This window comes from Helobdella robusta (assembly GCF_000326865.2).
Source record: "Helobdella robusta unplaced genomic scaffold HELROscaffold_8, whole genome shotgun sequence".
Taxonomy (NCBI): domain Eukaryota; kingdom Metazoa; phylum Annelida; class Clitellata; order Rhynchobdellida; family Glossiphoniidae; genus Helobdella; species Helobdella robusta.
Window position 1 is genome coordinate 5,301,452 of NW_008705459.1, and position 22,520 is coordinate 5,323,971.

Sequence of the window (22,520 nt, forward strand, 5' to 3'; positions counted from 1 at the left end):
AGTTTTTGGAGAAAGGTCAGAGTACGCATTGACCTGACCTGACAGTGACAATGTGGAGATTGACTGATAATGACCAGATTGAAGATTTGTTTGTGTACCTGTTAAGAGCACTGAGCACAATTTCATTCTAGTCAAACAGTAATTTATTTAGAAAGGATATTTAGGTCTAGTAAAGTAATTTGGCCGTAATTGTCAATCCTTTATAGTCAATCAATCATCGAGCAAGACATGGAGTTGTCAGTCATGAAGAAATAAGAAACAGCTTTTTAGCAGTAATTTTGTATTTCGTTAAAATTTGATAGTTGATCGTTATTGTAAGGCAATTCAAGGAATTTTATGCAATTGCTAGTGCAGGTGATTGAGCAGACAATGTTAAAATTTAGTTTATTTTTGTTGATCTATTTCAAGTTTTTATCTAATTAAATTTTATTTCAAACAGAAACTTTGGTAAAAACAGAAAAATCATGCAGTGATTATAGCTCAGATTCAAATGCAGAAGATATCTACAGCATTATAAATGAAGATATTTTATGTTAGTAAAGATAGTGTTTCTGCTCTTAGATTCTTGTATTTTCATTGGTCAGTTCAATTTTTGAAAATCATTCATATTATTTCATAATAGCTGAATTCGGGAACTATACTATGTGCAATTGGAGCAGCCTCATTAATCCCACCAGTGAGAAGCCCGTCTCTATCAAGCCAGAACCTCAAACACACCATCATCAAAATTTAAATGAAGTTGATTTTGTAGAACTTTGGAACAGTGAATCCGGCTCCGGTAGGGTTGCTATTGTTTTCAGATGTGATGCTTCATCACGTAAATTTTCATATATTTATGTAATAACATACATCATTTGGTACTTGCATGTTTTTTGGTGTTGAATAATTATTAATATTTCAAAAATGATACTCGATTTAACAATCTCTCAATGAATTTTGTGACCAGATGAAGAGAAGATGATTGATGTTGAGACATTGGACAACGAAGTGGTGCTGCCTATTTATTCTTCCAAATCAGCTCAAATAGCAGTTGTTCACAACTATAGTTCAAATCGTGCTTTGCAGAGACAACACAGTGAAATATCATTCGCATCTGATGATTATATGCATTTGCACATTTCCCCCTCACCACAGTCTTCTGTACATTCAGAACGAATAGCTAAAAGACAGCAATCACATCCTCACATATACAGCCATTCAGACCCGGCATCTCCTGCCTACCATCCAAGTCATTCAGCATCATACAGAAAGTCTTATAAGTCCAATAAACAAAACACTAAACTATCACCTGCCAACAGACGAAATAATGCAAATGCGGGTAAAAGACGCTACCAAAATGAAGACACTAGCAAACGAGCCCAACACAATGTCCTGGAGAGGAAGAGGAGAAGCACTTTGAAAGAGTTGTTTTTTTCATTACGAGACGCTGTACCATCCATGAAAGGAAATGGAAAGTTTTCAAAAGTTTCAATCCTTGAAAATGCAACTACTCACATAAACTGCCAAGAGATGGATTTGCAGAGGTTGGATGAAGAGTTTGCCAGGCTGAAGAGGGAGAATGCTGAACTCCAATTCGCCTATAATAAATTCTCCTTGTAAATGTCCTTATTTCAATTTGGTTTCTAACGTTTTTTACTTACTATTCTGTGTGAAAATTGTTGTACATGCAAGCATGCATGCACGTGTGTGGTAATGTAAATAAATAATACATGCATGTGTTTGGTAATATAAATAAATAAATAAATGAATTATATATATTATATATAATATTGTATGAATTCTACAGAATTGTTGCCAACAATTCGGTGGAATTCGTATGGTCTTGTATAAAATCTGGTCTCCTTCCAACATACATATATATATATACATATATTTATTTATTTATTTCATACATATTAGCTTTTTTCAATCGGTAGGTCATTTGTAATGTTGGTTAGGTTATTTGTTTATTTGCATTTTGAATTTGTCTGTACACACGCATTCCCTCTTGTGTGTGTGTGTGTGTGTGTGCGTGTGAATATGTATATGTATTAAAATTTAAATTGGTTTCATTGTGCAAACTTTTTTACTCCTTGAAAACATTGGCGTGTGTTTGTGTGGTGATAGTGGAGTTGTTTGTAAGGCATTTTATGTAGGACGTTGCAATGAATTGGTAGGTATTATGATTCTTGATGGGTGATGTTGATGTATGTCATTCCACGTTGTACGTCAGCGACGTGGCTTCGAGCGTTGCATTTTATTTTTCATCATGTGTTCCACAATAAACTATGGGATTATTTGATACTTGATATGCTGCTGAGTGTGTATGGAAGGTACAAACTGGGCTAAGCATTCGGTGGGTCTCTAGTTCAAACTGATTTGAATAATGCTAACATTTAAAATGTGTGAATTGTAACGGTTTTAAAAAGATGACTTCAACCTTTGAATGAGTCTTTATTATTTTATCTTTGGTGTTTGGCGTTCATTTCTTATTTTTATTTACCAATGTATTTTTTCGAAGTTACTTTGAAATTATTATTTTATTAACGTTATTGATCCGTTATTCTAGTTTCATAATAAATAAATAAATAAATAAATAAATAAATAAATAAATAAATAAAAGTTGCAGTTTTGGTATTTTTCTCGTATGTTGTTAATTTTTGCTTGAACTTATTTAAATATTTTAGGTTTATTAGTTTATTGCACAAAATTTCTAAAGTTAACTTTCACACTTTTTTAGAACAACTGTTAATAATTAAAATGTCGAATCTAATTCTAATCAATCGTAGCCTCACGGGTGAGTAATTGTTTTATAACTTGCGTCGAAGTGCTAACTCATTTAATTAAACTTAAACACACTCCTCTATGTATTTGTGCCTTTTAGAAATTTTTGCTGTTCGATTTTTAATCACTTGTGTAGTTGCGTGGTCATGTATGCCAGGTTGGGTTCAATGGGCTTTTATTTTATTTTTTTTCGTCTACGATGTAAATTTTTTTAAAATTAGTTTTAATTACCCTAAACTGCATTGTGAGAATTTTATTTCATTTTTTTAAAATCGTTTGTATTTTAACGTTTTGTGGGCGGTGGCTCTGTTATGCATTTTTTTAGATTATTGTAGGCCGTGTTAAAAAAATCACTAACTGGACCACAATGTAGAGCCACCACTGTTGACTGCATCAATTGATTGGTTCGAGTGATTGTACCTTAGCTATCATTTTTTAATATTTCAATCACGTTTATTGTGGCCGATGCAAAATACCCCGTTATAAAACTTGCTGTTTGAAAAACGTGCCAATTATTTATTTAAAAATAACTACGTACTGGTTTTCACGTTCCGTCGGTAAGGAGTTTAAACGTGTAGGATTTTTTGAATTATTGATGTTGGTGAAGGTTATATAACTTCATGTGTGTATATCAGATGTTTCAACCATTTCATGCAGAGGGACTACTAATTGTAGAATTTGAATGATTTTGAAATAATAGGCACTCGTCGCTTTTTGTTGGTTTTCTGGCAGCATCCAGTTATTGTTTTGTTTCATTTTGCGTTTCATGAAAGTGTACATGATTGGAGTGTTTAATAAGCTTTAAAAAATCATGAAGTATAAAATGCATATATTTAGGAAATGAATATTGTAAATAAATGAAGAAACACATTTTCGTTTTTTATTTCTTTAAAAATTTTTGAAGATTTAAATTTATTCATTACACAGAATCGCCGGTTTTATTTTTAATAAATTCGGTTAAAGTTTCAAATATGATTAGGTTACTTTAAATTTAACGGATTTAACCATATATTTAATAGATCATGATAAATATAAAATAATAAACTTAAAATGTAAAAATGTATTAAAGATTACTTCCAGTTTAGTTAACAGTTGGTTAATGGACTGTTTAGCCCTACGGGAATCAATTTCTATGTCCATGCGGCCCCTCACTTCTGCTTTGGAAGAAATTTGACGTCTGGACCTGGACGAAATAGTCAATTGCCATTATCCATTTGACTCAGATGGCTTATTTTCAAATTCGGTCGTCAATGGGGATTCCTGGCATGAACTTGTCTGGAACAGACAGTTTGGTGTAGTCATAGGTAGCCGTATATTTTATTTTATTAGGTAGTGTAATGGTTTAGGTTGCTGTTTCAGCGATAGGGTTCAAATGCCAAGAGTTCCTTGCCTGCCACGTGCATGTTGTTGATTCCTTTGAGAAATTGGCGAATATAAAAGAATTATGTAAATGAATAAACGATTGATTAAAATTTAATTTTTGTAAAATTAATTTTATTTAGAATTTTCAAACGTGAAATATATCTATATAAATTATTTGTAACTATAATACACTTTATTTACACTTTATTGTTCTTTATTCTTTTTCACATGTTCTATGTATCATGCTTATTTAAGTTTTTTTTTCAATTAAGACATTTGTAACGCTCATGACCAAAGAATATTTAGATTAGGATGAATGATAAAATAGTGTACACTTATTCGCTGCTGCTATGGAGGTTAAGTTTGAAGTAGTAATAGTGGTATTAGTCGTAGCAGCATCAGTAGTTGTAGCAGTGGCCTTGTGAAATTATCTGACAAACAATCACGCTACACAAAACAGATCGTATTAGTTTTCCAGTTGTTGAAACCGCTAAGTAGAAAATGGATGACAGATGGTTTACACTGGCCGATTCAACTGTTCTCTCTTGTCTACGTGCAATTGACTGTAGAAGCATGGATCAGTAATAACTTTTTTAGTTTAATTTTTCTGAAATCATTTGTTGCGTTGTTAACGTTGGATTAGATTTGGTTGCTACGAGTCGTATGGTAGTGTATGGAAGTTTTTTTCATTTGCTAGGCGTGTTTAGTGCAGTGCGGTAAGATCATTTAAGGTAAATCGATTTCTTTATTCGTGGCAATGACGTTTACTAGTTTTGGTAGTTAATGTTTAGTATTCGAAAGAAAAAAATAATAATTAACGTAAAATTTGTACTCAATGCTACTTGGGTTAATTACATGTGGAGTTATCGGTTAGTATTTGTAAAAAATTGCTTCAAATATTCAAATCAGAAAAAATCAAAAATTAAAAACAATTTTTGATTGCTTATCACGTAAATTTTTGATTGATTTTCTACATAAAACAGTGTTTTATATTTATTTACTACAAATACTGCTGACAACGATGGAGCCATGGCCTTCTAGATCCGAATAACACGTCACATTTAATATAATACATTTGTATTTGTACTCAAATGTGTCTTCGAACACTATCACCTTTATACGTTCAAAGTATAAAAATATGAATAGATAACCGCACTATCACATTATTGAAATATGAGCATCCATATGATACCAATGTGCTTTAGAGTCTGGTCTCATTCTTTAGTTTCCTTCCATGAAAAATCATCAAATATTATAATTTTTACATTTTTATAGTTTATTAATAAATATTCATTCATTTTTTTAAATTATTCATTTTGATTATTTTTAAATTGATTTATTCCATGCATTTGCAAAATATTTCAGCATACATAGAATCTTTTTTCTGGTCTCATATGGTCAGGTCACGCTGATTTGAGATCGTCGTGCTTGACAGGCCTCCTCTGAATATGAGCTATGAACACGAACAAAAATATTTTCATTCATTTTTATGGTTCTACCCTTTCACTTTTTAAAACATATTTCGCAGTGTTTCTCAATAAAAAAATAAATAATTTAAGAAGTAAATAAAAACCTTTAGTAAAATTTATTCAATAAAATATTAATAAAAAAAGATTGTTTAAAGTGAAATTGTGACCAAAAAATGACGAAAATGTCGTATGTTGAAGATAAAAAATTTATTACTTATCGTCATCAAAATGATCAAATCAGATGCAAGAAAGTTTATCTTTCATTTCGAAACATCTAAAACCGGAGCAGACGAAAAATTGAAACAAGATTTTTTTTTCAATTTAAATGAAATTCAGCCTAAAAACTTTTGCTGACAAAGAGAGAACACATATATTTTTACACAAAATATAATTTATAAAAAATAGTAGAAATGCACATGTAAATGTAAATGCATAGATATATATATATATATATATATATATATATATATAACGCGCGATTTACTTCTTATTTATTCTTTCTTAATTCTCTCCGTGATAAATTTATTTATCCAATATTCTATTTCGAGAATCACTTAGATCCTTTGAATAGAGACATCTGCCTCCTTTCTGTGCCGTTTTGTTCATTTCGATGTTTGATGCCAGTCTAGTCGATAGAGACTGGCCCGACTCTGTTGTAGGTGAAGATTGACGCCGTTTTGCGGGGTGCTGTTAGGGAAGCTGCTGTTGTCCAAACTGATATGGGTTTGTTGAAATGTTGTTGATACTGTTGTGGATATTGTTGCTGAGGTTGTTGATATTGTTGTTGCTGGTATTGATGTTGGTATTGTTGTTGCTGGTATTGCTGTTGGTATTGTTGCTGAGGTTGTTCATTTTGTTTTGTCAACTGCTTTAGTTGCTGATGAGTTTGTTGTGGTACTAGTTGCCGGGGTATTTGCTGATGTGGTATTTTTACATAAAAAAGTTGTATTTGATGAGGTTGGTACAGCATTTGTTGATGGGGTTGTTGTAACTGTTGTTGTGGTATTTGTTGTCTCAGCGTTTGTTGAACTGGCATTTGTTTCAGGAGAATTTGTTCTTGAGACTGGTTATATTGTTTCATTTTCATCTCTTCTCGTACTCCCCATTCGTGAATCTCCTTCAGCTGCTTCATCAGTTTCTTTCTAAGTTGTTCAATACGCTTTTCTCTATCTTCTTCCTCCTCACTTTCTGAATCACTCTTAAATAAAATTGAATCATATTCATCTTGTAGCAGTTGCTCTGATTGTGGATATGTCTGTTGAGTTTGTTCTTGTGGCTGTTGTTTTTGAATTTTTTCTGGAAGTTGTTGTTGATGTGGCTCCTGTTGCTGGGGTGATGTCAAGATAGTTGGTGACGTCGATTCTAATGATGGCGTTGACCAAAATGACGCTGGTGATGTATCACAGGATAACGATGACGATATTTCTTCAAAATTTTCAACCGGTCTTCTCATAAAACTCATATGTTCTAATTGATTTCTGTCTAGTGTAGACATTTCCATATTTCGCAGTTTTCTTCTTTTTTAACTTTGAAATTGTTTACAGAATATTATATATATAATATTTATTCATATATACCAAACGTCTCTCAACGCTATGCTTGTGTTATCTTTTCTCTGTTCTAAAGTTAAATTTTGTGTTATTGAACGTTAATTTCTGTTAAAAAGTTGATTGAACTTAGATTATTCTGGGATTTCAATAATATATATTATACTTCAAAAGTTCCCTTAATTTTGTAATTTATTAATAAATTACAAAATAAATTTCAATAATATATATTTTATTATAAAAGTTCCCTTAATTTTGTAGTTTATTAATAAATTAGTAATATTTTTTTACAAGCAGCATTGTCACTTGATTCACTTGCGTACACAGCTTGCATACATAGTTTATTTATAAAGGATTGTATAAAGGATTGTATAAAGTATTTTTTGGTTTTGTATAAAGTTTCAAGTTTGTTTTTCAGTTTTAATAGTTGGCTCGTGAAATTCTGTAAATTACTTGTTAAATAATATAATGGCAACGAAATGTATGAAATCTAAATGTTCAAAAACACCTAGATATTTCTCAATGTGTTAAAGGTTTTCAGTGCGAAAACAGCTTCCACACGAAATGTGCTGGCCTAGATGATAGAGATAATAGCATAAAAAATAATATATAATAAAGTGATTCAAAAATTGTAATGATCGTAATTTTATTAAAATAAATAAAATTATTTTTGTAGAAAATTAAACAAAAAACAATCTTGTCTTGCGAATGTATTAGCTATTTTTATTTAATAATATTGCTAAAGTTTAAAGTTCATCTTTTTTAGCCGGCCACATTTGCCTACGGGACATATTAAATATTAGAGCCAGTTTATTGAGTGTTTCATTCGGAATCTTCGAGATATAAACTCTAGAGATGCTTTGAACGTCGGCTTGGTAACTTGATGTGAGCAGTGACCACACTTCATTAACAGGGGGATAATTTGTAGCCTGTAGTTTATGTTGCAGCATTTTGAATGTTATTCGATTGAATTAATAAAATCCACAATCCATAAAAACTGAAGATAAATACTTGTGCCATTACGTCGTCGTAAAAACTTTCAAAAAGACCTTTTGTCAACGTCGTTTGGTTCCGAATAATCATCAGCAAAATTTTTGCTACAGTTTTTGCATCCAAATTATCATTAGCAAGCAGCTTGAATTGAAAAAAATCGTAAAAAAATTAAAAAAAATTGGAATTAACAAAAAGTAAACAAAGCCAAGCTTAAATTAATACGGAAGATCAAATGTAAAATTTACCAATTTTCCGTTTATGTAACTCCATAAAAAGTGTTTTTCATTTAGAGGATACTCTTTGTTGTAATTTTCTTTACAGTGGGCAAAATTTAAGCTCGGAGTTGGAGCAAAATGATTGGTGTATGATGAGCTTTTTCCATAAGATCGTACTTGGTGCAAGTAACCTGTACAAAATTTTCATACCAAAATTTCTATTCTTGTGAAAATATAATAATTTCATTTTACCAGCAGGTACAAATATGCAATCTCCTGGCCTCAATGTGCTCCACCTCCAAGGAACATTGCCGATTTCTCGATCTTTGAACATATTTATTTGATCCATGTCAATGTCAGAATATCCGGCACCATGATAATGTTCCTATGAACCATTTAAAACGTAGCAAATATTTCATAAATTTAATGGCTATAGGATATTTAAAGGTGTATAACTCATGTAAAAAAATTTCAATTTTGTGGTTTTTGACTTACCAACAAGATTAAACAAACCAACATCAGAAGCGTTAGAACATAGAAACATTAAAAGCGTCTAAACACTCAAACATTGGGGCTGATCAAATCCTTTACAAATCAACAATAGATCAAATTTGATGAATATAAAATATGAGCCTCTTAAATAAGAACATTTATTTGTTATAAATAGATATGCTTGAACGTAGAATGCGTTATTTGGTACATTTGCCTAGCCTGTAACATCTGAATTTGTAAGATCTCAAAAGATTATAGGACTATAAAAATTTATAATGCATAAATTGGTTGGTTGATGTTGGACTGATTGACAGTCTGTTCAGTTAGCTGATTGATAAAATTATTTGCTGTGATTCAAAAATGTTTGGTAGAAATGGAAACGCTTCATTAGTTATTTTACATCATCATATATATTTTTAATAAAAAAAAATAAAATGATAAAGTATGGTTATGTGAAAAATTTCAAAAGGTATCAAATTTTGACATTCATATATTTACCTTTTCAATAAATTTAAAAACATGCTTGTAGTTTTGCTCAATAAGTATGAAATCTTTTCGGCCGGATATCATGCAGTGAACATCGTGATCGGCATGTGAATGAAGTAAGCTGCTGGTCCCTCCCGAACTCATCCATAGTTCACATTCCATGAGCCAGTCTTCAAAAGCACAATTCAGACAACTAGGCAACTATGAAAAAAGTGATAAATTATTACTTAATTTTGATGCTAACTAAAATGAAAAAATTTTTTATAAATGTAATAAAATGCACCGTTTGTTGAAATATTTTTGTTAAAGACACGCGATTTCATTGTTTCTATGTTGTACACCCTGTGCATATCATTTTGTTGAAACGAAACATTATTTAAGCTCAATAAGGCAAACGCAAGCTTGGTGACAAATGACGAGGCAGCGTTTCAAAACGAAATCAAGCAGAAGCTTTAAATACACGCCTTGAGCCAATCAAACAGAAGATAAAAATTTTGAAACATCAAATCAAGAAAGACACCAAATTGTAAAAAAGTTTTTTACCTGAAACTTTGCCACTACGAAAATATGAAACAGAGGATTTAAAATTTGTGATAAAATACAAATTCATTTGGAAAAGAAAAACAAAAAAATAATTTTAACTAATTTCCATAATTAACTAGCATTGAAACATGAAAAATTTAGGTATTTTTAGTTGTCATGGTTATGGCTCAAATAACTCAACTCAACTAACCTGACATTTATCTAACTAGCAATTATAATATTTTTAAAAATTTATAGCAGCTGATGATACAGTATTGTTATTATTGTCAGAACTCGACTCATTAACCACATGGCCAAAGCAATGCAATCTGTCACTAAGCTTTAATAAATAATTCGAACTCATCATTCACAATAGTCGCAAGAAAATAGCATTACCTCTAGAGCATCCATCAATCACTCGCACGAATTAATTAAAAATATAAGGCATCACATTTACCTCCACACTTAATATAGCACCTCATATCAATCACATCATCATAAAAAGTTTTCAAACATTTCACGCACTCAAAACACTTCACTCCCATGGTCTCAGAGGCATCAAATTATTCGAGATCAGTGAATCACTTATCATCTCACGCATCAAATATGCAGCTCGCTCCTAGTCTGGTTTTGCTACACAACAACAACTTTAGCAACTACAATCTCTCATCAAAAAACTAATTCGCTTCAACTATCTCCCTGCATCATATCCTACCATCACTCAGATATTCAACACACTCGATTCAAGACTGTTCAAGAAAGAAACAAAATAACAACAACCACGTCATCCACCCTCTACTACCACTAATCAAAACTACTACACACAATCTTCATCAACGTAAGCATAACTATCAAGTCCGCCACTCAATCAACATATCAGGATAAGACCTTCCTCACAAGACACCTGAAGTACATTAAAAGTCAATAAAACTTTTTCATTTACTCAATATAGTTTTCTTTTTCTTATCGATCACTTCACTAACTCACTAAGTCATTACTAGTACATTAATAAATTACTTTATTTCTTTGCTTTTTTAAATCATTGCTTTTTTTTCTCCGCTATTTATTTATGTATTCGTTACCATTTTATACCTTGCATGCTGTAACAGTTTCTACGTCTATCAGATTCTGATTTTTTAAAGAATAATAAAAAAATTATTCGTCATTGTGGTTTAGCTATTGTTTCTTTCCCGATGTGTGATTTTTGTTCAGGGGATCTCGCTATTTAATTTTGCTTTTTGACGCCATACATAAATTTTGCGTGAATTTTTTTACATTTATTTGACTTTAAAATATTTGACAAAAAATATTTTAAAAGCTATATTCAAAAGAGAAAATACCACGAGGTCCGCCATCATTTCTTGAGGCACGTAGTTGGACATGTAGAGGTTGTCGTACAAATAATCTTTCAAAAATTTTCCAAACTTCATGGTTTTTGGGATGTTATCAGATTTAGATTTTTTTACAGTAACGTTAACGTCAATATGAGAAAACCTAAACAAATTAATGAAGTATCGGCAAAAGCATTTAAAATTTATAAAACATTTACAAAGTAAGACTGTATAATTAAATTCATTACTTTTCTTTCAAATAATTTTTTTTGCTCCATTTGACCAAAGCAGGAGCTTCCGTTATGCCATTTCTGAATACGACAGGTTTTTGTTTGGAGACGTACTTTTTGAAAAACTTCTCGTATGACAACATTCCCTTTTCTTCGGCTATAATGCCTTCAGGTAAGTTCTGCCATCCTTTCCAAAACGTTTGTAATATATTAATCAATATATTAATCAATACATTAATCAATACATCTATATCTGCTTATGCAAGTACGGCTGGAGGGCTATGTTTATCAACCAATAAAAATACACACACAACACACACAGACACACCATATACACACACACATGCCACCGTTCGGTTATCGAGTTTGTTTTATTTTTAAATTATTATTTTTAATCGACGGCTTGATGGGTTCTACCAGTGCCTAACGCAGGGATGGGCAAACTTTTTACTATGAGGGCCGCATATATATATATATATATATATATACATATATACATATAAATATATATATATATATATACATATACATATAAATTTTCCGAACGTTGACTGGGGAGGATTTTCTAAAATGTTGAAATGTTGACCAAAGGGGCAACATTTGTGGCTGACGACCCTTGTTGTTTCTTGGGGCCGCATAAAATGGCTTGGTGGGCTGCACGCAGCCCGCGGATCGCAGTTTGCCCACTACTGGCCTAACGTAATTGACAAACTACGTTAATCATACTTTCGAAATTGTTGAATCGAATGTGGGTAAAAAAAAACTATGATATTTCTGAATTCAAATAATTGAAATTATTCAATTGATATTGTTTGAATTGAGACAATATATATTTATTATCACTATCCAGTCGTTAGTGTTTTGTTAATTTTTTCCTTTTTTATGTTTTATTAACGTTAAACAATATTATTTTTTAGTTTTAAAAGAATAAAATGTAAAGTATCTTTTCAGATAGCAAATTGGAATGTTCGTGTTGGGTCATCCAATTTTTAAGAGTAAAACATAATAATGCATACACATAGTTGAGTGACAATAAAATAATTTAAAGTGATTTATAAAAATAATCTACCCAGTGGTCGTAAATGACCAATCGGAATGTTGCTATCAAAACTGGGCTGCAACTTTGGTGGGAACTGAACTAAATCTTCATTCTGATCTTTAATGAAACCATTTCGAGCAGACGAGCGGTCAAAAATCGTAACTATCAGAAACCAAACTACATTCAATAACATTTTTTAAATTATTAAAAATTTTATATACGGTAAAATGCTCGCGAAATAGTTTTAAGAAGTGAAATTCAATAACAATATTATTATTAATATACGTGTTCCATTACGTACAACGTTGCGAACATAAATTATTCACGACCGCGAACTGATCAAATGACGTTGAATTTAGCAGAGGTGGTCACAGATGTTCATCGCTCGTGTATGTGATTTCTTTGAAGATATCACTGAAAATTGATTTTTGCGAAAACAGTAATGTATGTCTATTTAATATACAAGTTGTATGGGAACAATAGTATTAATTGCTCATATACACGTTGTACATAAACGTAGCGTGCACTGTATGCAGGTTGTATTGACATATACACGTATTTATATTTACGTTGTATGTACCTACACGTTGCACATGCAATGATAAGATAATGAAAACTTAAATAAGGCATGAAGCACGGGGTTGATAGGTCAGATACTTTATTTAACAAGTTAAGATTGGATATTTTGTTTCACATCTAACTAAGTTGCTCTCTCTACCGCCTGGTCGGCAGTTCATGGGGTACGATTGGTCCCAGATGGATGGAGTGGAAAACCAACATCAATGCATTCTTTGTTGAAGTTATGTCGTTCAATACTTCGTTAAATTATTATTTATCTAGCTACCATTAAATACAAAACAAGACAAGCATGTCTTATTTAATCTATCATTATTTGTATATGTTTTTAATTATTCAACATTGAAACCTAGATTCAAAATAATATTTAAGTGGCGGAATATAGCATCATAATATGATTGTAACTTAATTAGGATTAAAGTTAATCATGTGTTTCTTAAAGTCGCTGTGAAAACAATGACACAAAGACGGAACAATACTGTATAACTACACTGATGATGGCAGTTGAAGCCGAAAAGAGCTTTTCAGTAGTAATAACGTTATTAATAATGTTTTGTCAAAAATGTCAAATATTAAAAGTTTTTTATTTAACCTTAATAAACTTCATCAAGATGATAAGTCTCGTTAGAAAAATTGAGAAACTCAACTACAAGTTGAATAATGCCGAAAACGCAGTGATCTTTATAAATAATTGTATATATATATAGATATTAGATTATATATATATATATAAGATTATATATATATATATATATATAAGATTATATCCATGGTTGTACCTTCCTTTAATCTTTTTATTAAATTACACGATAAAGCGGCGTAAATATTCACATCTTGGTTATATTATTTTTAAATTTGAAATTTCTCAACTGTTTATTTCAAATCTTTGAGCGAATACTATTAAATTTAAAAATAAATACACGCTTAAATGTTTCCTAATTTCAATTAATGAAAAAAATAAGTATAATAATTAATCATTCAATATAATTTTAAAAGTTATCTATTCGGGATCATTATATACAAAGTCTGAAATTTGTATTATTAATTTAAAAATAGAATACTTTTTTGAGCTTCATCATTCGCGAATATAAAAAATACAAATTCATCCAAGCAAATGCCCTTGGTGTTCAAAAATAAAATGTAACTTAAGATGTGGTGTGCTCTCGAAACATTGCTGAATTTAAAAAGAATCTGGACAATCATTGGTTTAACATTCCTTGGAAATTTGAATGTGATTGTTATAAATGGTAAACAGTAAATGTTGTTGGACATTATATGTTTGGATGTATGTGTGAACTAAATATATGTATATTGTTAGGTTAATATATAGTTATTAACATTTATTGGTTATTACTATACTTTTTAAAGTATTTATATGTATTTACGGTGTGTATAGACGTCTGGGTAGGTGTGCTTGATTAAGATTATTCATTATCAGTATTGTTTTAGTATATGTATGCATGTATTATACGGGTGTGTGTGGATGTGGTTTGTGGTGATAGTATGTGTGGGTAACGTACATCTTTATTTTATTTTATTTAGAAGTATATAAGTGAGTGTGTGTGTGTGTGGTTTATTTCTGTTTTTGAAAAGTCATCATATATAATGATATTATAATAACATTTTATTTCATTTAGATATGGGCATATGTTTTTCGCGCCCATCATTTCTTTATGTTTATGTTTAAGTTTTATTTTTAACTTGGATAGTTTTGTAACCGAGTTAAATATGTATATGAAGCGCAAATTCTTTTCATAAACTTTCAAACGCTTTAAAATACGCGTCCATTTCTTTTTGAATTGTCTCTTTAACTTCTAAAGAATGCTTCAACTCTCCTGTAAATTAGAAATAATTTTTTTTACATCAATAAAGTTTACTGAAAAATAATTAATAAGTTTAACCTTCTAGTCTGTTGATCTCCCTCTGTAGTTTGATTGAACTACGCTCATCCTCAAAAGTTTTATTTTCAAACTAAAAATATTTAATTAAATACAATAATTTTATATTATTTAAATATGGTAAAATCAGTAGAAACCGATTAAACAGATACGTCACACTACATCTAATAGGACCACCGATTAATCAGACCATTTTTTTCTTATTAAGACCAAATCTTTAAAGACGGAGTCAACTCCTAATATAAAGTAAAAATTGTTTATTGGAAGAAATATACAAAATCAACAATCAGACCGCAAACGTGCCAACCAAAAAAGGTCGCGACTCTCGACATGGAGGTGCTGGCTTATTTTTTCCACCCCGCTTTAATTTCTTAAAAATTATGCCTTGTTACCGTATCTAACATCAATCTATAATATCATCATGCCTGTTTGAGGATATGCTTTTCAGCTGCTGCGTCAGATTGTGCATGTGGAGCTTGCTGACTCAAAGTTGAAGTAAGTTGAAACAACTTTATACTAGTAAAAAAATTTGTTATTAAAAAATGAAATATAACCAATTTAATTTTTGAGGTAAGCTCGGTGATTGTCGTTTGGTGAAGTTCTTCTCTCTCGTTTGACTGCAATTAATACAATTCTGAATCACTTTGGGTTAGTTGGTTATGAAATTAAAAAATCATTTGCATAACATATATTGATTTATAAAAAGTTTTAATGTGATAAACAAAGTGAAATTTATCACAAGTGACTATTTCAAATTTTTCAAGTCTTGTAGGATGATTGCATTCTTGATCCTTCTCAATTTTTGCTAGAAGAGACGCAGACATCTTTCAAAAATTTAATAGAAGTTTTTATGAACGAGCTGAAGTTGAAGAAACGATAAGGTTTGACGTCTATGCCGCTAGCTGCAACTTACGTCACGCTTACGTTACCTTTCGAGTTGACAATTGTTCGTCCGAGTTTTTTCAAATGAAGACTCATTTTTTTAACACATGCACGTAGGCTCCAGGTGCAAATTGGCGCTATATAAATGCTTATATTAATATTTATTATTTTTGTTAAATAACTGTTTCACGAACAAAAATAATTTTTGCTGAAAGAAGTTGTTCTGCAGCCTACGTGCATGTGTTAAAAAAATGAGTCTTCATTTGAAAAAACTCAGGGACGAACAATGTGTCAACTCGAGAGGTGATGTAAAGACTTGTATTATTTCGTGTCCAAATTAGGAATGGAGCTAGTTACAGCGCTAACAATTCATCCACAAGATTTTGAAAGATGATAATAATTAAAACTTTTTGAGTTATTTAAATGTAGTTCTTATAAAATTTTTGTGTTTTCAACATCTTCTTCAACATCAGCTTTGTTCTCCCACTCGTATGGGAAGACTTCACGTATTCCAATGACTACTAACATCATCACGTTTTGTCTCTTCGATTTCTCAAAAGATAAGATTGCATTCATAAAGATTGCACAGGCCTAAGTTTCAAAACATTTTCTCCATTTCTATCAACAACGGCCTTGCTTTGTATGCCAAAAAGTCCGTACAGGTATCAGGTAAACAACTATCGTTTTGTATCAAGTTATATATAACATTTTTAGAAAATTTGGCGTAAAAATATGAAACAAATGGGTTCAACTTCGGCGAATTTAGAGGCAACCAATGCGTTGGAACGTTAAATGTCCTTTTAGTACTATTATATTACCATGAATTTCATTTTTATGACTACGTCTTTCGCTAAAAATGGGTAATTGGTACCAGTAAAATTAATTTTTTTTTCTTTTTTAAAAATCAAGATTATAAAAATTGCTTTTAAAACAGCATTTCAATAGATGGATAACAAAAAATAAAGTTTCAAAGTTTGAACGAAAAAAATATTTTCCTCAACCCAACCTCTCCTTCACTTTTTTGTTTGCTTTTCAACAAACTGGAGATTCTGTCTAATTCGTTTTCGAGGTCTTCCATTTTTCTATGTTATTATAAAAAAATCTATTTAGGAATGAATTTAACATAATTCAACTAAAATGTATGTTGGATAAATTAGGTACGATTAGGTATAATTCAACACTCTGATATTTACAAATAAAAATTCACATTAACATAAGTCAAAACTGGTTAAATCAAAATATTGATTGAAAAACAATTTTTACGATATTTTATATCTTAGCTACATTTTAGCAGATATAGTATCAATATAAAATTGATTTGTTGTGCAGTGCATATTCTCATTATCTTTAAAATTATTGCCCCCAACCTCCACCCACGCTTTTCTGGACTGCACAAGTCACATTAATAATTCATCAGTGGTGCACAATAAAATTTTTTTTAATCTACGCAAGTCCGAGACATTCTTGGTCGGAATATGTTAGTTGATAAAATTTGCAACATTTATTTATACAAACATCGCTGGATCTATACAAACTCCATCAAATTATTCGGTTTCACAATTGCCAAATATCGGCTTTCGATTGCCATATTGCAGACGTTTTCAAATCTTGCGGTCACCACTTTAGCTCTAAAAAGCACATTAGAATCAGGATTATGAATAATGTTGCCCTAACTCTTGGCAGATGTCAATTTCTAATTTCTGGACTATTGTGATTTTTTATTTTATTCAATTTTTTTTCAATTTTCACTCTAAAAATAATTTCTGGTCCACAATTGATTTCATTGTCAATATTATTTATTTATTTATTAATTTTTTCGTCCACAAAATTGAAACAATATGCGCAACTGATAACAAATTTATCAAAATGAATCAAAGTAATTAAAATTCAACTTGATAAATCTAATGTATCAAAAACCAGCTATAATTGTGAAAATTATTCAAAATTACTTTGATTAAAAGTAATGTATCCAAGAGTACGAATTCATGAGTAATGTGCTAGCCAATAAAGCTTACCTTTCAGCTTCAGTGGCTCTTTCTTCAGCTCTATCCAGTTCGTTAAGAAGCATTTTTAATTTTCTTGATGCCTCAAATCAAAAAACAATTTTAAAAATTGGTTAACAAAGCAACATTGTCATTGTAAATTATAAGTGTCACTATTGATTCAACGCTCTAAGGCCGCATAGTTCGAGAAATTTTCATGAACGTAATGTAAATCTTTGAAAAAAAAGAACTAGAATCCGACTTTCGATAAGTTATCAGTTCAATAAAATGTTTGAATAAATTCAATGCAAATAATTTTAATCATTAAGAAAAAATCTTTTGTCCGCCGCACTATTGACAATTTTTTTTCACACACACACGCACATACACAACACAAACACGCACACACACTAGCACGGACTCACACGCATCCATCATTTCTCACCTCTAATTCATATTTTATATTTGTTTGGTATTAATATTAATTGATGCACGGCCACACATTTTTATCATTTGTCATGGAATATTATGACTTGAATACAAATATCCAAATTTGCCCTTGTCAATACCATCGTGCGGTGGATAAACTATCATCAATGATTATTACGTATTTTATATTTTCTCTCAGATTGACAATGTTTTATTCTGTTTTTAGCCATTACTTAGTCAGTTTAAGTTTAATCTTTATTTTGAGGGCGCTTTTGAAAACTTTTTAAGTAGCGCTATATAAACAAATTCCTAATAATAATAATTTAACATGAAATAATAAATTTTAAATATAATTCTCTATTGAGATATAGGCAATAATAAAAAAAACAATTAACTTAGTTTGATTTATTTCAAAATACGAACTTCATTCATTTTAATTTCTGCATTGTTTGCCCTTTCTTTACTTTCTTTCACTAGCTGATCTAAACTCGTCGACCGATCGTCGCTGACGCTCACCTGACTTTCGTACATCTTCCTGTGGCTGTAGTTAAAAATAACAACCGGAAGTTATTAAATTCATTTACTAATAAAAATCTGTACCTATGTGTGGACGGTTGGTCTCAAATTAATCAAACGAGCGGATAAACAAATACATTTAAAAAAATGAATAAGTCTAAAACAATAAACCATTAAAAGACAAATAGAAAAATTAACCAGCCTTCTAGCGAAAAAACATTGATGCTCGTCGAGAACAAGGTATGTACATTAAAATCAAACAAAATGTGAGAATAGTTTTTTAAAATTTGTGAATATATATTATTTAGATGCCTTACAAATGTGAAGAATTCTATCTGAACCATATTGATATAATTGTTCCTAACGTTTTTTTTGTCTTTTCAACCGCAGCTACAGACTTTTTAATGCTAAATTTCCTTGTTGAATAACCTATATTCTTCGTTTTTTTCAAGTTATTCAAATTGCAAACTAAATTTTATTGCAAGAAGCTTCTATTTTCTACTGGCGACAAAAATTTTCAAGTTTTCAATGCTGCCCTCCTGATTTGTCAGCGTTGTGTGATATCATTCTTTCTTTGCTGACGCCTGTCCAGTCAAAAAAACAATCCATCGCAAATTCTGCAAATTTTTACCTTCACCACACGCGTTACTGATACAATTTTTACAACAAAAATGTTAGATACAATTGTGTACAGAAAGGTTTTCATCAAAGTAAAGTATCACATCAACTTTCATATATAGATTCGTTTCACTAGCAGTATAATTTGAAGTGATATTTCCATCTGGTATACTTTAAAATCCATTTCAAAATGCTCGACTCCATCATTTGTCTATGCTAATACCAATCCAAAATTTTCGCTTTCCAAGCACAATTTAGTTGTCATTTTATATGGCACTGTGGTATATGCCATATACTGTATATAAAGCAAAAAATTTTAGAAGTAGAGCCTGGACATATACGGGACAATGTTGTGGCTCGTGACTGTGTTCACGACAAATGAAAAATATTCAATTTTAAAACATTAATAGAAACTTGATATTTAATAAAAAGATCATCCAACCATTTTCGCCGAAATATTTTGGAAGGGAGCCAAGCGTAGAAAAAATGCGGACACACCAATGTCCACAAAATGATTTTTGAGTTCGATAAAGCAGTGATGTGTATTTGTTATTATTACTATTATTATTCTTAAAAAATCAGAATCTGACAGACGCAGAAACTGTTACAACATGCAAGATAATATTATAAAATGGCATTTAAATACTTTTCGCTAAGTTCCGCAGTTTCGACAAGTGAATTCAATTTTTCTTTTGCACTCTCGAGTCTTGATTGGGCGAGGTTGTATTCCTGTTCGATCAGCTTCAATCTTCTACACAAGGCTGTCAGTTCTAATTCAATCTTAATTATTAAACAAATTTTAACATGTCAAAAGTTGATTTATTAACCATATAAACTTATCAAGATGAAAAAGTATTTTTTTAACTACTTACCTATTAATATGATAAGCGTTTACTTAGGGTGTGGATTAAGGATAGTTATTATGCATATTTAAATAAATGTTTATTTTGTGTTTTGCTATGAATATGTAACGTATGTATTCATACGTTTATTATTAAGAAAGACCCTCTCCACATATACCCCTACAACCGAGCCCAAGCGCATGCCTATTAAAACGACGAGGAAATTTTCAACGAAATGAAATTTTGCCTGAAATACTTATATAATTCCAAAAACACCATTGAATAAGTATTGGAATTCGAAATATACAACACGGCATAAACTATACTTACAGAAGAACGCTTCATTTTTTCATCATCAACTTCTTTGCATTTCAATTCTAAATCATCCTTAATCTTGTCCAGTTCATCCTTTTGGGATTGAATTCTTATTTTCAACGACTGAAGCGGATTTGCTGACATTTTATTAACTTCCTTCTCAACTACTAAAAATGCAAACCTTCAAAAATTTCTACCATAACGTATTTCAACACAAACACACATACATAAACACACTACGTGTGTGTTCTGAATACGTATATATATATATATATATATATATATATATATATATATATATATATATATATATATATATAATTAAGTATTAGGCCATTACGTATACAATTATCATTAAATCTAACTCTATAGTGTTATTTATTAATTTAAATTTAAATTTTTCTATTATTTTGTTAAAAATAAAATATATTGCCAATAAATTATTAGAAAAGTAGAGAATTTAAAATTTAAGTTAATAAATAATACTATAGCGACAAAATTTAATGATTATATTATATATATATATTTATATATACATATATGCATTATATATATATATATAATGTTTATATAGATAATACGGGTTCTATATATATAAACACACACACACACATATATATATTTATATATATGTAGGATGAATAAGCATGATTGTCTTTATGGTCTTAGCTATTGGGATTTCGATGTTATTTAATCTTAATTGTATCTTCCGAAGTTTTGTATCTGAGGGTAGGATAAAATCTTGTTGCACGCACGCACACAAACACACGCAAGCACGCACGCACACACACAAACACACGCACGCACGCACACGCACATACACGCAAATTCATACATTCGCGCATACACACAGACACACACACACACACTGCCACACACACACACACACACATGTTTATATAAATAATTTATTCATTGATTCTTTTGTATTTGCTCTTTACATTTATATTCAAATATTCATTTATATACTTATTTATGAACTATATTTTATTCATTTCATGGCGGGACAGTTATATCCTTTTCGATGTAATTAAAAGTTTCAGACAAAACTCGATACACCAGGATCTTCAATTAATGCTTTATCATAATTGACGTTTACAACATTCACATGGAAACCACGATACGATAATATACGATAATATATAGAAAATGCGAATGAATGATTTGATGAATGATTGAAGAAATGTTAATATATGTATTACACTGAGTCAGGTCATTCGTGAAAATTATTTTCATTTCCATGTCATTTCCATTTCCATGTTAAAAAATTTGTATTACTATTTTTATCATTTTATTGCAAACTATATGATAATATACAATAATATATAAAATTAACAACCATAACAAAGTTATAACACTGAAAAGTTTATAAAATTTTGTGGCAGTCACACGCTGTGTAAGTTTAAAATATGTGTAAAAACAAACAAAATGTTTTATTAATCACTATTTGTTAACAAATAAATACACGCAGGCCCTTCATGGAATAAGTGTGGCTAAACCCTATTTAAATTAAAAAAAAATATCAATATTCACGTAATGTATATTGTTACTTATGTTTGAAATTTTTGGGGAATTCGCCCTTGTCTACGGCGCTGATTATTCTACCTATAACCCTTTAACGTCTTCTGTGTGAAAACCTACACCAAAGATGGTGCATTTGGGTTTGCATTTGTAATATATGCACTATATATCATTTATGAAAATTATTTGTATTTCTTTTTCACAATGCAAATATTCAAATTTTGTATTATTCTTTGACGCCAGACGCAGTGAATGGTAGAACGAAGTAAGTTAAACCTCTGATCAGAAAGTTGACCGGAAAGCTATTACGTAATTACACTTTAAGTAAACAATCACCCGCTGTGTCTGCTTGCAATGGATGCCTGGTGTCATTGCTTTTCTTGCTTACAACATAGCGTATAATGTGAGATACGATAGAGCACTTTTATTTTTAAATTTCATGGTCCGTACGTACAAACTGCATACATACATTAATAGAAATATAACAACGTT

At 30.5% G+C, this 22,520-nt stretch overlaps 4 protein-coding genes across 4 annotated transcripts; 1 reads left to right on the forward strand and 3 right to left on the reverse strand.

Moving 5' to 3' along the window:
- Positions 1 to 1,350: 1,350 nt before the first annotated feature.
- Positions 1,351 to 1,572, forward strand: HELRODRAFT_138301 (hypothetical protein; the record flags this gene model as incomplete). The annotated part of the gene is made up of 1 exon (XM_009032333.1): positions 1,351 to 1,572. A coding segment is annotated over one exon (222 nt), but the record flags the coding sequence as incomplete, so codon positions are not given.
- Positions 1,573 to 5,594: 4,022 nt separating this feature from the next.
- Positions 5,595 to 7,448, reverse strand: HELRODRAFT_189809 (hypothetical protein). Its single transcript, XM_009032334.1, has 2 exons — positions 6,055 to 7,448; positions 5,595 to 6,034 (listed from the first exon to the last, which is right to left on the reverse strand). Exon 1 carries the CDS (start codon positions 7,093 to 7,095, stop codon positions 6,220 to 6,222), a length of 876 nt encoding a protein of 291 aa, XP_009030582.1. The 5' UTR covers positions 7,096 to 7,448; the 3' UTR covers positions 5,595 to 6,034; positions 6,055 to 6,219.
- A 439-nt stretch (positions 7,449 to 7,887) lies between these two features.
- On the reverse strand, positions 7,888 to 12,642 carry HELRODRAFT_165856 (hypothetical protein; the record flags this gene model as incomplete). The annotated part of the gene is made up of 8 exons (XM_009032335.1): positions 7,888 to 8,070; positions 8,153 to 8,275; positions 8,380 to 8,540; positions 8,602 to 8,734; positions 9,340 to 9,528; positions 11,190 to 11,343; positions 11,429 to 11,597; positions 12,498 to 12,642. 8 exons carry the CDS (start codon positions 12,640 to 12,642, stop codon positions 7,888 to 7,890), a joined length of 1,257 nt encoding a protein of 418 aa, XP_009030583.1.
- A 4,688-nt stretch (positions 12,643 to 17,330) lies between these two features.
- HELRODRAFT_165857 (hypothetical protein) lies at positions 17,331 to 20,651 on the reverse strand (the record flags this gene model as incomplete). Its single annotated transcript, XM_009032336.1, has 5 exons — positions 17,331 to 17,433; positions 17,821 to 17,891; positions 18,640 to 18,757; positions 19,997 to 20,130; positions 20,523 to 20,651. The coding sequence occupies 5 exons, from the start codon at positions 20,649 to 20,651 to the stop codon at positions 17,331 to 17,333; spliced, it is 555 nt and encodes a 184-aa protein (XP_009030584.1).
- Positions 20,652 to 22,520: the final 1,869 nt, after the last annotated feature.

Excerpts from the sequence above, each read along its gene's own strand:
- HELRODRAFT_189809 (XM_009032334.1), bottom strand. The coding sequence starts at position 7,095 with ATGGAAATGTCTACACTAGACAGAAATCAATTAGAACATATGAGTTTT.